At 42.0% G+C, this 14,205-nt stretch overlaps 1 protein-coding gene across 1 annotated transcript in view; it reads right to left on the bottom strand.

Annotated features, from left to right (window-relative positions):
• Nucleotides 1–7,689, bottom strand: part of LOC146041723 (sialoadhesin-like) — a 74,657-nt gene extending 66,968 nt beyond the window's left edge. The window contains exons 1-2 of the mRNA XM_083161638.1: nt 7,600–7,689; nt 6,860–7,219 (exon numbers count right to left, since the gene is read on the bottom strand). Coding sequence (XP_083017764.1) covers nt 6,860–7,219; nt 7,600–7,639 — 400 coding nt within the window. The 5' untranslated portion in view covers nt 7,640–7,689. The remainder of the gene's footprint in view (nt 1–6,859; nt 7,220–7,599) is intronic.
• Between the last annotated feature and the right edge of the window lie 6,516 nt (nt 7,690–14,205).

Genomic DNA, 14,205 nt, shown 5'->3' with positions numbered 1-14,205 from the left:
GGGCTGCACATCGGTGGTGAAAGGTGCTGTACTTGACAGCACCGATCACCAGTGAATCCCTGTGTTACCGAGCGGCTTAGCCGCCGGTAACACAGGAAACGCTGTGAATGGCTGTTCAGATTTGAACAGCCAATCACAGCGATCGCCGACCGGGGGGGGCACCCCTGCCCCCCCTGGGCGGCGAGGGGGGATGTCTGCTGTCAGGGACAGCAGACATCACCTAACTGTCACTGCGTCTCTAGACGCAGTGACAGTTAGAAGTCATGACGTATATATACGTCATGTGTCGGGAAGTACTTCCCGACCATGACGTATATATACGTCAAATGTCGTGAAGGGGTTAAACCATGGTCCAGGATCTTCCTGGGAACTTGCAGATATCAGATAGCTAATACATCTTCCCCTCTGTGTAAGATTTCTTCTTAGGTGGAAAGGTCCAACAGTGGTGTGGAAGCCAAATCTTTCCTGCTTGTGGTGAGGCCCAACATGAAAGCAGATTGGTGAGTATGCGGAGTAGGTTACGGTAAGGTTTAGGCACTAGTGGTGGGATATAATGTTATGCTGTGCGCCGGGGAAGGTTGGGGATAGGCTGCGTAGAGGAGTGGCTCTGTTTGGCATTTAGAAGCGGTGGTTAGGGTTAGGCTGTGGGGTGGGGCTTAGGTTTAGGTGGCCGGATATGGGGGTTACAGTTAGGTTGCTGGAAGGTAGGGTTAGTAGGGGCAAGTGAAGGTTAAGTAGACTAACCTGACCCCTGCCAGTATTCCCTCCGTCGGGATGCCGGGGTTGGTATTCTGACTGCCGGCAACCTGACCATCCATATGTATTCCACAAATATAGAATGTGAGTTTTTAAATGTTAAAAACTCTTGCAACTTATTTTTTAAATCACTACAAGTGCACACAAAAAAGAAGCAGTTTTATGCCTTTCCACTGCATTAACCTTATTTGGATATTATTGGTTGAGAAAGCTCCCTGCAAGGAGTGAAACGCGTCAGGAGTATCGCCATTGGTTAGAATAAACCCGTGAATTTATTAAAATGGAGGAGATCAGGAAGTTGAGAAGTGGAGAGATGCGGGAACACATTACATAAGAGCATCCAAGTAGCAGCAGCAGCTACACAGGGAATTTCCACTTACACAGGACAGGGAGTTCGGAAAGTGCAATTGCTACCTCTTCCATCTCCCGCAATGGTGTTCAACACTACAATGTGATCTGCATATTGGTCCAGATTCAGAGTTTATCGCAAATGCAAAATCTTTCTCAAATTGACAAAACTATGCTGCACTGCAGGTGGGGCAGATGTAACATGTGCAGAGAGAGTTAGATTTTGTGGATTTATTTTGTTTTTTGTGCAGGATAAATACTGGCTGCTTTATTTTTCACTGCAGTCCTACTCCCTTTTCCTTCAGTTTAAATTAACGTTATTGTAAAAATATTTTAACAATGATAATAGGACAGTTATAATCAAGCCATAATATTTGCTTTATATACAAGAAAACTACCTGAAGGCATTTAGTAGGGAGCAATGTAGCTTTTTAAGAGACTTTATAAATCCACCTCCACCGCCATAGAAGGTAGAAACATACAATCACAGTGCTGACAGCAATCAGAGAGACTGATTGATACTTACATGTACATTTACAATCATTTGAAGTCATTAGAATTTGCATTCTCGGACATATAGTACTGTAAATTTAATCTCAGGAATTTACTAAACACAAAACACGGCAGAGTTAGCTCAAATCGGCATGAAGATCATGGTAGAACAGGCAAATATAAACAAATAGACCAGTAATTTCCAACCTTTTCTAGCTCGCAACACAAAAAAAAAAAGATTTTTAAATAGATACAGTACACCAGGGCCCGATTAAGCTTTTTTTAGCTAAAAGTTTTGTGTATGGGAGTGGGGTAGTGCTGCAGCTTCACCTATCTGCCAATGTGACAATGATTAATGATGCTGATCATCAGGAGCTGAGACGCAATGTCTGCACAAGTGTGCAGTGCATTACTAGGAGATGTCCCATGAAAATTTGCACAAGAGGTCAGAGGCTGAGAGGTTTGTGCTGAGCTCTGATTGGTGCTCATATGCTTCTCAGGCTCATGGAGGACAGCAGCAGTAGCGGCCTCATCATGGGTGGGTTTTTAATTAGAGACAGCGCTGAGCCTGTCAGGGCTCCTACAGAGTAAGGACAGAGGGGCAATATATATATATATATATATATATATATATATATATATATATATATATATATATATATACCGAATATACTCAAGTATAAGTCGACCCGAATATAAGCCGAGGCACCTAATTTTACAACAAAAAAACTGGGAAAACTTATTGACTCAAGTGGGACCCTCACTCGAGTATAAGCCGAGGGGGGCTTTTTCAGCATAAAAAAATGTTCTGAAAAAATAGGCTTATACTCGAGTATATATGGTATATATATATATATATATATATATATATATATATATATATATATATATACACAAGCAGGGGGTCCGGTACTCCCAATGAGGCTGTATCTGCGGCGGGTGCCTTCATGAAGTAGTGTAGATAGAGGTAGATGGTGCGGCACTCCGGCGACTTAAGACAATGTAATGAATAGACAGCAAACAAGGCTGTGTAGACAACATTTCAGTTCTTTATTTTCAACTGTTTTCAAGTCATTACCTAGTATATGACATGAAAACAGTTGAAAATAAAGAACTGAAACGTTGTCTACACAGCCTTGTTTGCTGTGTATTCATTACATTGTCTTAAGTCGCCGGAGTACCGCACCATCTACATATATATATATATATATATATATATATATATATATATATATATATATATATATATATATTCGATTTGGTATCTGGCACTCACCCGTTGAGACTTTATAAACTTCACCCGGTGCCCTCACCTGAGGGTGTAGATAAAGTGCAATTATGTGCGGCACTCTCGGGATTTTTAGTGAATACCTATTCCTGATGACGTTTTTGTGAATAAAACCGAAACGTAGAAATTCAGCACTTATACGCAGTGTCATTTCTTCACTAAAAATCCTGAGAGTGCCGCACATAATTGCACTTTATATATATATATATATATATATATATGCAAATTTTGTTGGAGACACTCACCAGTCTTATAGCAGAGTCACATAAGATTTAATCAGGCAGCATGGCAATCACAGAGAGTCGATGTTTCTTTCCACCTTTAGGACCTTTATTGAGAGCTCTTGACAAAGATCCTAGAGGTGGACCGAAAAGTCGACCCTCTGTGATTGCCATGCTGCCTGATTAAATCTTATGTGACTCTGCTATAAGACTGGTGAGTGTCTCCAACACAATTTGCATATTATTATTGGACCTACCATTTGGCCCTCTATGGAATGGCACCCCAGCTATTTTGACTACAATGATATGAGAGTGCCAGCTATACGAAGAAAAAAAAAATTATATATATAACAAATAAGTAGTAGGCTGCACTTCAACAGACTGATTTCAAAAGACAAACATTTCTTTATTCACTGGACCGTGATATTAATCTCCCCCTGCAGTTACCCATTGACAAAGTTGATACTGCCTTTACTCTTTGTAATATTTCCCTGTGCAATTCGTGGCCAGTAATGACAAGTGGGAGGGGGCCCCCCTGTCTAAAGTGACCCTGGGCCCCCCGAAGGCTTAATCCGGCCCCGAGGTACACCATCAGACCCCCACAGGGAAAAACACATTGGCCCACACAAAAGAAACACAACAAACAAACCCATTGGACCCCATATAAAAAGAAACAACCACACTTGTGCTACTGGTAACAAAAATGAAATACTTTGGTCCCCACATAAAAAAACACAATCGCATTGCTCCCTATAGAACACAAAAATAAAACATATTGGCATATATTCAATGCCGTGGGCGAGCGGTGACTGCAAGCAGGACTTTTTGCTCGCAGTCACCGCTCACCCTGTCAGTATTCAACTGACCCCCTTCATTCGCAAATTCCCCCTCGCTCCGTTTTTTGAGCGAGGGGGAATTTGCGAATATGCCTCCAAAAACTGCGAGAATCGAGGCTTATTACAGCGAGTTTGCTGCACTAGCCGCGGCTCTCGCAGTTTAGGGGAATCCTCGCCGTTCTGTGACTGTGAGGATTCCCCCGGAACGTTGCATAGTGCGAGCGGCCGGCGCGGGGGTTAAACTGCGAGGATCACTGGTTTTCTGTGATCCTCGCAGTTTAACCCCCTCGCCGGCCGCTCGCACCGGCATTGAATACTTGCCTCTGACTCCATGATGAACACAGTATAGTCTTTTCCAGGCTCATCTGCTTGCAGAATACAGGAGAGACCTTAAGTCAATGCCAATTGTTTTTAGTGTGTAGTGCCACAGGAGGCATTGTTAGAAATGTAAACATCATGCGAGTAACTGCCCAGCTGCCATGATGTTCCCCTGGGGACAGTATATCAGCAGGACACCTAGCTCTCTGTAACTTGTCTTCTCTATATCCAATTTATGTCCTATGCCAGTGGTCCCAACTTTTCTTATGGCGATAATAAATTGTGTTTATACAGTATGTTATGGGATGAGAGACATGACTCACTTTGGTTTGTCCACATAGCTTATGATTGGCAGCTAGTAACACTGGTTTTGCCTAACACAATAACCATAAATAATATACATTGGTCCTGGACCACCAGCCTGAAGCACTCCTGGAACTATCCCAAGGCACCCCAGGGTGCCACGGCACACAGTTTGGGAACCACTGCCCTTTGCAGTCTCTGGGCAGCATCTTAAGCAGCGAGCCCTTGAACCGGGACTGACACTGTGAGATAGGGGACAACAACAGTTGCCACCAACCAATGGCAATTAGCAAATGGCAAGAGGAGCGGACAGCAGCTAGATCTGGACCCACTAATGTCATACATTGGTGGTCTTATATGCCCAGGATACAGAGACAGGACTGGAGCAGGAAGAGACACTGAATAACAGTTGGTCTGGCGGTTGTGGCTGTAAACCGGTGTGGACATCTCTAGATCTGGCGACACACTTGAGCTGTACCACGCGACAGTGGCTGAAAAACGCTGAAATAGACCATTGGCCAAACACGGAAATTAACTAGGATTCGTTTCTGCAAACACAACCCTAAAACATGTCAAAATTAACTTCTCTAATAGATCTCCGCTAGGGCAGCAGCATGTTTGGAGAACAGATAGGTGTAGGGTTTCTTTGTGTAAAAGTTAATTACAGAGTTTCAAAAAGACAAAATGCGTGGGGACACCCCCTTCCTAAGCATAATCAGTCCCGTGGACACACAGGCGGATCAATGTCTGTGTGGGGCGGGCGGCTGACATCACATGACGTCACCGCCCAACCCCTTTTTGCCCATCTCTGTTCAGGACAAAAGTAAGTATATACTTACTTTTATCCAGGATAGGAGAAAAAAACAACATTTGATAGTCAACACCAATCGAATGATTTTTTTCATCCAGGTGTCTGAATGCAAGGGGATGTGTTAGGGAACACATCACCTCGCATGCTAGTGAAGGGATTCAGGCTGCCGGGGGGCTTCGGCAAGAAGGCAGGAGTCACTTACCTGTCCGCTAGGCTGCGGGTATACGCAGCCTTGTGAACAGGTCTGAATCAGTCCCACAGTGTTAGAATTTCACACAAAATAGTTTTAACCCTTTGAGTGCCAAGTGAATTTGTCAATATAGGTGTGAAAGTTGCCAAGAAAACCTTTTTATCCATCATAATGACCTGTGGTATTTACCTTATAATGAAAATATAATCTTTCTTAACAATCAATTTTTTTTATTTGAATTTATATAACAAATGTGAGCGACGCTGGCATTTATAGCAGATATTTTGAACATCTCACAAAGGGTTAAGCAGTCATACTTTGAACATCACAGTAGAGACCCTAAAGGGTAAAAATTTGTTGGCATACACAATATAAAACCGAATAGGAGGGGTGGAGATAGATAGGCCCTCATTCTGATTCACTCTCAAAGGCAAATTCCTTATCAAATGGACCATGTGAATTGCAGGGGGGGGGTGCAGATGTTACTTGTGCAGAGAGAATTAGATCTAGGTGGAATTTTACTTCAAAGTGAGATCTATATTGCAGTGTCAAAATAAAGCAGTCAGTATTTACCCTGCACAGGATCAAAATAACTCAAGGTAGGGTCAGTTAGGACCAGCACTACTGTAAATTGTGCTTCTACTTTTAATAAGGTACTTGTGTAGTTTCACGGCGCCAGCATGGCCGTGCATCTGAGTCCCACGCTACGTGCTCGGTGGCTCGCCTCGCCACACTATCTAAACTCAACTCAATGCCAACATGGATAGTGGGGGTATGAACTATCCACATTGGCATGGAGTTTATTTCGTTTATTTTAGAAAGTTTTGCGAGCGCCGATCCTGGAAGTAGCCGCGCAGCCATCCTGCCGCCGTGAAACTACACAAGTACCGGCGGTGATTACTGGCGGTCTACCCGGCATTCGTATCCAAAAGTTCCTGTGTTCTTTGTTCTTTTGATTCTCCATTGAGTCAACTCTTGCCTGTACCTCACCTTATTTTATTTGACCACTGTGTACCAGCAAGGTCTACTGACCACTTTACCTCATCATCCCCTACCTGTACTTCTGCCTGGATATATCTACTTTGATCATCATGTACTGACCTTGCTGCTAACCACTGCTTTGGTCCTATTCTATTTGTGCGTCCTCTGTAGTGCTATCTACATTGCCTACGGCATAAGGAAAACTGATAACAGCTTTTGGTACAAACCTCTTAACTAACGACCCAGTGTGACAGTTATTTCCATCACCAGTATTCATACATACAGTACACGTAGATTATGAAAATAAATGTTTACCTGTGACAACAAGCTGAATTATTCTATCATACATGGTGTCTGCGTTCTTCCTTTTACTTCCTGCTACTCCTGGGTAATAGTGACCTTCATCTGCTCTTCTCACAGGGTCTATCCTTAGAGAGCAGCTTCCTCCAGGGACCAATGAGGTCCGGCCTGTGTAGTCATTTCTTACTGATGTATTTGTTCTGCTGTTATAAATTTCTATATAATACTGACTATCATATAAATACCACACAATTCTGGATCTCTCAGATTCCCGGTCAGGTGTATAAGTGCAGGGGATCTCCACACAGGAACCAATCAGAGCGGCCAGATTAGTAGGGAAGTCCCATCTCTGACACAAGGAACCCGAGTAGAAGCCTGGAAGATACAGATTACATATTGTATAATTAGTTTATCCCAGCGGTCCTCAAACTATTTTGCTCTGGGACCCCGTCAGGACAATAAAAATGTTTACGGGACCCCAGCAAGTTACCACAGAATGGTTACACACATGTGTGGTCAGCAGATAGCACATACATGACAGTATGGTGGAGGCACCTAATGATGGGAGGAGTCTGAAGTAACAGACAATTCAACTGATTTTTCAAACTACTTGGATGAGTGATTAGAGAAGTCATCAGCCTGAAGGTCAACAATGAGGAGTCACGACCTCATGCAAAGACGGTTAGGACCCACAGTTTGAGAACCATTGGTTTATCCCATTATATTAACATAAGTAGTCTGAGAAATGATTTTACCTTGGAAAAGGATGAGAAAAAATGTCTTTGGGACCCTCATCTCTTTCTTTTAATTGCTAAAGCTGTGACCCTGGGCATAGATATATTTTCTGTAAAAAAAAAATAATATATAATTTGCACAATGATAGAAACATAGAAACATAGAATTTGACGGCAGATAAGAACCCTTTGGCCCATCTAGACTTCCCCTTTTTTTACCCTTCAGGTAAACTCAACCCTTTTTAATCCTTATTTCTTTGTAAGGATATCAATATGCCTATCCCAAGCATATTTAAATTGTTCTACTGTCTTAGCCTCTACCACCTCTGATGGGAGGCTATTCCACTTATCCACTACCCTTTCTGTGAAGTAATTCTTTCTAACATTTCCCCTGAACCTACCTCCCTCCAGTTTCAGTGCATGTCCTCGTGTTTTATTACTTGTTTTCCTTTGAAGAAAATTTCCCACCTGTACAATGTTAAAACCCTTGATATATTTGAAGATTTCTATCATGTCCCCCCTTTCCCTTCTCTGCTCCAAACTATACATGTTAAGATCTTTTAGTCTTTCCTGGTAAGTTTTGTGATGTAGGCCATGAACCATTTTAGTTGCCCTTCTTTGTACACTCTCCAATGTATTTATATCCTTCTGAAGATATGGTCTCCAGAACTGGACACAGTATTCCAGATGAGGTCGTACCAATGACCTATAAAGTGGCATTATTACGTCTTTTTTTCTGCTACTGATTCCTCTCCCTATGCAACCAAGCATCTGACTTGCCTTCCTCATTGCTTTGTTACATTGCTTCCCTGCCTTTAAGTCACTTGAAATAGTGACTCCTAGATCTATTTCCTCTGTGCATTGCATGCATATACAGTCCTCAGTGCTAACCATTACACCATAAAAATCAGACTATTATTAGCTATTAACATGCAGATTATAAAAAAATATATATATTTTATTTGTTAAAATGACACAGAATTTGGAGAGTTTTGCACTATTATTAAAAGATCACTCAATAAAACAAAACTATAAATTCTGTGTCAGTTTGTTATATACAGGCCAAGAGCCAGTATATGAAGTGTATGTTCACAAGCAAACAGTAGGGTCATGTTTGTGCTGCTTGATTTATTGATTATTGGTTAATTATTGTAATTAATCTTTCTTTGTTTTTTCTTATTTGTAATTCCTACACAGATGGAAGGAAAGCAAAAATAATATTATATATTAATATATTTTATTAATGGTTATTTTACATAGTAGTGGCCTAGTTTGCATTGTTCTAAAATCGTAAAATTGCATAAATTGTGAAAAAATATTTTGGAATTGCCACACATTATAAAGAGATGCACTTGGATACAGTAACATGATAAATAAATGCAAATGGATACAGTAACACCTAATAAATAGATGCACTTGGATACAGTAACATATGATAAATAGATGCAATTGGATAAAGTAACACATTATAAATAGATGCACTTGGATGAAGTAACATATGATAAATAGATGCACTTGGGTACAGTAACACATTATAAATAGATGCACTTGGATGAAGTAACATATGATAAATAGATGCATTTGGATGAAGTAACATATGATAAATAGATGCATTTGGATGAAGTAACATATGATAAATAGAAGCACTTGGATACAGTAACATATGATAAATAGATGCACTTGGATACAGTCACACATAATAAACAGATGCACTTGGATACAGCAACATATGATAAATTGATGCACTTGGATACAGTGACATATGATAAATAGATGCACTTGGATACAGTCACACATAATAAACAGATGCACTTGGATACAGTAACATATGATAAATAGATGCACTTGGATACAGTAACATATGATAAATAGATGCACTTGTATACAGTAACATATGATAAATAGATGCACTTGGATACAGTGACATATGATAAAAAGATGCACTTGGATACAGTATCATTGACATATAATAAAAAGATGCACTTGGATACAGTATCATATGATAAATAGATGCACTTGGCTACAGTGCCATATGATAAATAGATGCACTTGGATACAGTGTCATATGATAAATAGATGCACTTGGATACAGTGTCATATGATAAATAGATGCACTTGGATACAGTAACATATGATAAATAGATGCACTTTGATACAGTAACATATGATAAATAGATGCACTTGTATACAGTAACATATGATAAATAGATGCACTTGGATACAGATGCTCTTGGATACAGTAACACATGCTAAATAGATGCACTTGGATACAGATGCTCTTGGATACAGTAACATATGATAAATAGATGCACTTGTATACAGTAACCTATGATAAATAGATGCACTTGGATACAGATGCACTTGGATACAGTAACACATGATAAATAGATACACTTGGAAACATCAACACATATTTGTAGTATGTAAAAGGTTCTACTGGCAATGGAATTATATAGATAATATCTCTATCTATGGAAGGACATCACAGAGTCAACTGCCTCTCCCCACCATCACCCACCGCCTCTTCCTAGTGTCACTCAATGCACTTGACACACAGCCCAGCATATAAATTAATTAATAAACACCATTAATTCTGATTGTTTTTTTCATCCCCATCAGAGATGCTGGAATTGGAGTGGCAAGGGGGCAGCTCACCCCAAATATGACAGAGGCACCGCTGTACATTAGTTGTAATCAGGTCCCTTCTCCCCCTTGGTGGTCCCTTTAAAGGTCCCCATAGAGAGGCACTGATGTAGAGAATGAGTGGTGAGCGGTCAGATAACAGACCGCACACCACATGCTCCAGGGAAAGGCAGCTTCTTACTTCAATACACGCTGAGTACATGGCCCCTTCTGCTCCCCACATACCTCAGGAGGCAGCTGCCATTGCACACAGCCGGTGTTCAGCCTAAACAGGCAGGAAGTGGTAAGTGAGTTTATTTTCACTTTCAGCCTGATGGGGCTGAGGGAAAGGGGAAGAGTGAACAATCACTCAGTAGCGCTGGCTAATTTTCACCGGGGGATCAATTACCACATTCAATTCTTCCATATTTATAATTTAATCGTTTGAGTATGGCTGCTGCCACCTTATCAGAGAGTATGTGTTTCTCTGTAGAGCAGACAAGAAAAAGGTTTGTGGAAATGCTATATTCCCACTAGATGGCGCTGCCACACTCAACAGGATTTTTCAATAAGGAACTTTAGAGAAGTATTTTGTACTTATAATTATTTAATAAACCATGGTATACATGATAAAATAGAAAATGCGCATTTCACATATAAAATATACACTCAAATATGACATACAGGACATACAACATACAACATATAATAGGCTAGACACGGGCTGGCTATGAGGCTGTTTAGCTGCCACCTGAATTACATACAACAAGGATCCTCATAGATATCCTAGATTTTTTTAATAGGCAGACTTGGTTGCGCCCCCCCAGATTCCAGTGCCCTAGGCAGCTGCCTAAAGCTGCCTAATAGTAGAGCCAGCCCTGACAAAGGTAAGATATGGATGGGGGCTAATTAACCTGCTATCAGGGTAGAGGGGGACCTTTGGGGATGGGGGAAGGGGGCACATGACAATTCTATGGGAGGAGTGGGGCTAAGGACACTGCTATGGAAAAAACCTATGGAAAGGGCCCATTTGGCTATGACACTGTTATGGGGGTAAGACATGGGGATGTGGGAGCTGATAACTCAGGGGAGGGCAGGAGGCTGGATAGATGGGGAAGGGGACAGGAGGAAGCAAAGATGTGGGGTTTCAGGAGGCTGGAAAATGCGGAGCAAGACAAAAGGTAGCAAATGGGGGGTAGAAGGCTATAAAAATAGGGGTCAGGCAAGAGGCTGCAAAGAGAAGGGGCCAGGAAGCTATAAAGATACATACAAAGGATGCAGCAAAGAGAAGGGGTGTTGGCAGGGCCAGCGCCACCACTAGGCAGCTTTAGGCATTTACCTAGGGTGCCACTGGAGGGCGGTACTGAGCCACCAAGGAGAGCAGGGTGCAGGGTCAGGGAGCAGGTGAGTGAGTGATGATACGACCCCCCACCAATCCCCCCCCCGGTGATCATCAGTGGCAATCTAGTGCCCGTGGATTACTATCGGCAGGGGGCAGCCACCCGCTCCCCCAGCTAGTGATCGACAATTTCCGTGCGACACCCACGGCAATCCCCGTGCGGCACCCCCCCGGCAATCCCCGTGCAGAAACCCCCGACACCCTCCCCCCCTCCGGTGATCATCAGCGGCAGTCTAGTGCCCGTGAATTATTATTGGCGGGTGGCTGCCGCCCTCTCCCCCCAGCTAGTGATTGACAATCCCCATGCGGCACCCCCGGCAATCCCTGTGCGGCACCCCCTGGCAATACCCGTGCGGCAACCCCCGACCCCCCTCCCCCTGGATCACTGTAATCCGCGGATAGTGCTGCACTGAAATCCCCCCCCCCCAGAGGGGAGCAGGCGGGGGGGGGGATTTGTGGAAGAGGGTTCGGTCACTGGTGTGGCCTTAGAGTGCGCCAGGAAGGGGTTGTTAAGCTAAAGCAGCGGTTTCGGAATTGGGATGTCAGTGCCAAACAACGTGTAGCAAAAAAAGAAAGGGTGAAACCGCCCTTAACTAAAACATGCAACAGGTGTTAGTAAAAATATGTACGAGTGTTTAATGTTATGAAATAAAATATAAATTGAAGGGATTACATATCCCATAAAAACATGGATACCACAATGCGTAATATATGAGATAATATAGTCACCCAAAATAGGTTGCACAGTCCTGAGTCTGTTCCTAGAATGCCTCTGTCGTAATGTCCCAATACACTTTGTTAGGAGAGAGGTGATCTCCAATCCAGGGAGCTCCTTGTTGTTGATAGGTGCTCTACCTGGGGTTGTGTTGTAAGGGACCAGGGAGCGCCAGATGTTTGGTTGGTGCTCTACCTGGTAATGGATGGTGATGTCCCAAATTGTAAGCTGGTGGGGTGAATTCCCGAGGCTGGTCCGGTCACAGGGTTCAGATTGTATCTGCGGGTTGGCTGTGGGTGTCCTAGGTCTCTTTTACCGACGCGTTTCGCTGTGTAAGCTTTATCAAGGTGAAGCTTCTGGTATCATGGGGTGATGTTTTTATACCCTCTCCATTAGAGATAATAATTACCACCTGTTGCATGTTAATTGTTGTGAGCTAATCTCGTGAGCATTTTCAACATACATAGTTAACATCAGGAATAGGAGACAAAACTATAGCTGATAGTAACCTTTTTGTTTAAAAACTAGTGTTTTAAAGTGCAGAAAACAAGGTTTATTTATTTATAGACATCAGACCCGTTTCCCGGGGGGGGATTTGTCTGGGGCGCTGACTGGGCTTGCACCGGCCCTGGGTGTTGGGTCATGTTAGAAGGTATGCAATAGATAATTATACACTTGGGAACAATTTTCACAAGAAGGCTTAGAAACTAGAGAATTAGACATTACATTATTAGATATTACAGTATAATAACATCTGTCTTCAGTATTGCTAATGAGACGGTTCCATATCAATTTTGTAATATAAAAATGCCTTGTAGCATTACTTATCTGTCTTCTGTCCCCTCTCCAGAATATTAGGTCTCTGAATGAAAATGCAAGTGAACTGTCCTGTATATTTTAGGGAAGTGAATTGCGCTTGTTCCTTCCTGAAATATGCAACACCCTCTTTTGCAAAATGTGATTAGATAAATTAGAGATAATGATAATGATACTAAATCATAGTTGCCTTAACCTCCCACATCCTGCAGGAGGTTCCCTTTTTTTTGTCATAAACCTCCTGCTGTCCTGCATTGCACTCCTAATCTCCTGGATTCTTTATATTCTGTCAGGGGAGCCAATAAGGAGTTTCTCTGCAAGGAAAGTGTGCACTCATCCATAGCATGCTGTTGCTTCTGTTGCTTAATTAAGATATCTGGTGTCCATACTGATTTAGCTAATGCTATAATGGTATGGAAAACAGCACATCCAATAAATATTTGTAGGGTAGTGAATACAAGATGCAGACAGTGTTCGCAATAAAATAACATTTACTACACCAAAACATATGTATATGCTTACGGATGAACTCACACAAGGTCAAATTGCATTTAGAATTTATTGCATAGTTGTCACACTAATCAAGTATACTGTGCTGAATGAAGGGACAATAAATATCACAGCGAATATATAGTTGCAAACAAGAATCCCTATATTGCAGTCAGATTGGTTAATATCAATACCTCCAAACATATATTGTTACTAATGTTACATAGAATAATTTTGCAACAACAAACAAGTGTAGACAAAGCCATAGGTGGAGCTAGACACGCCCTTTAGACAGAGTGTGACACGCCCCTTTGATTGAGCGCCAAGCTCTGTGCGGACTATCCTGCTGTAATCTCCTTTAAAAAACTCCAAAGCGCCATTGATTAGTAATAACAGTCTTATGTGAAGCAGCAACAGCACCATAATTTCCTACATGAGTCTATCTTTAACAAACTATTGATACATTCCTTTTAGAGATCTGGAGCCAAAACATGTGACAGCCAATTGCCAATAAGATCCCGTTTTTAGGTATGGGTAAATCCGGACCTGTACATCTCTAATTCCTTTACATCTCGTGTTTTTGCTT

This window comes from Crinia signifera, chromosome 19 (genome assembly GCF_055691185.1).
Source record: "Crinia signifera chromosome 19, ASM5569118v1, whole genome shotgun sequence".
Lineage (NCBI taxonomy): Eukaryota > Metazoa > Chordata > Amphibia > Anura > Myobatrachidae > Crinia > Crinia signifera.
Note: the sequence above shows the minus strand (reverse complement) of the source record. Positions and strands in the feature narration are given on the sequence as shown.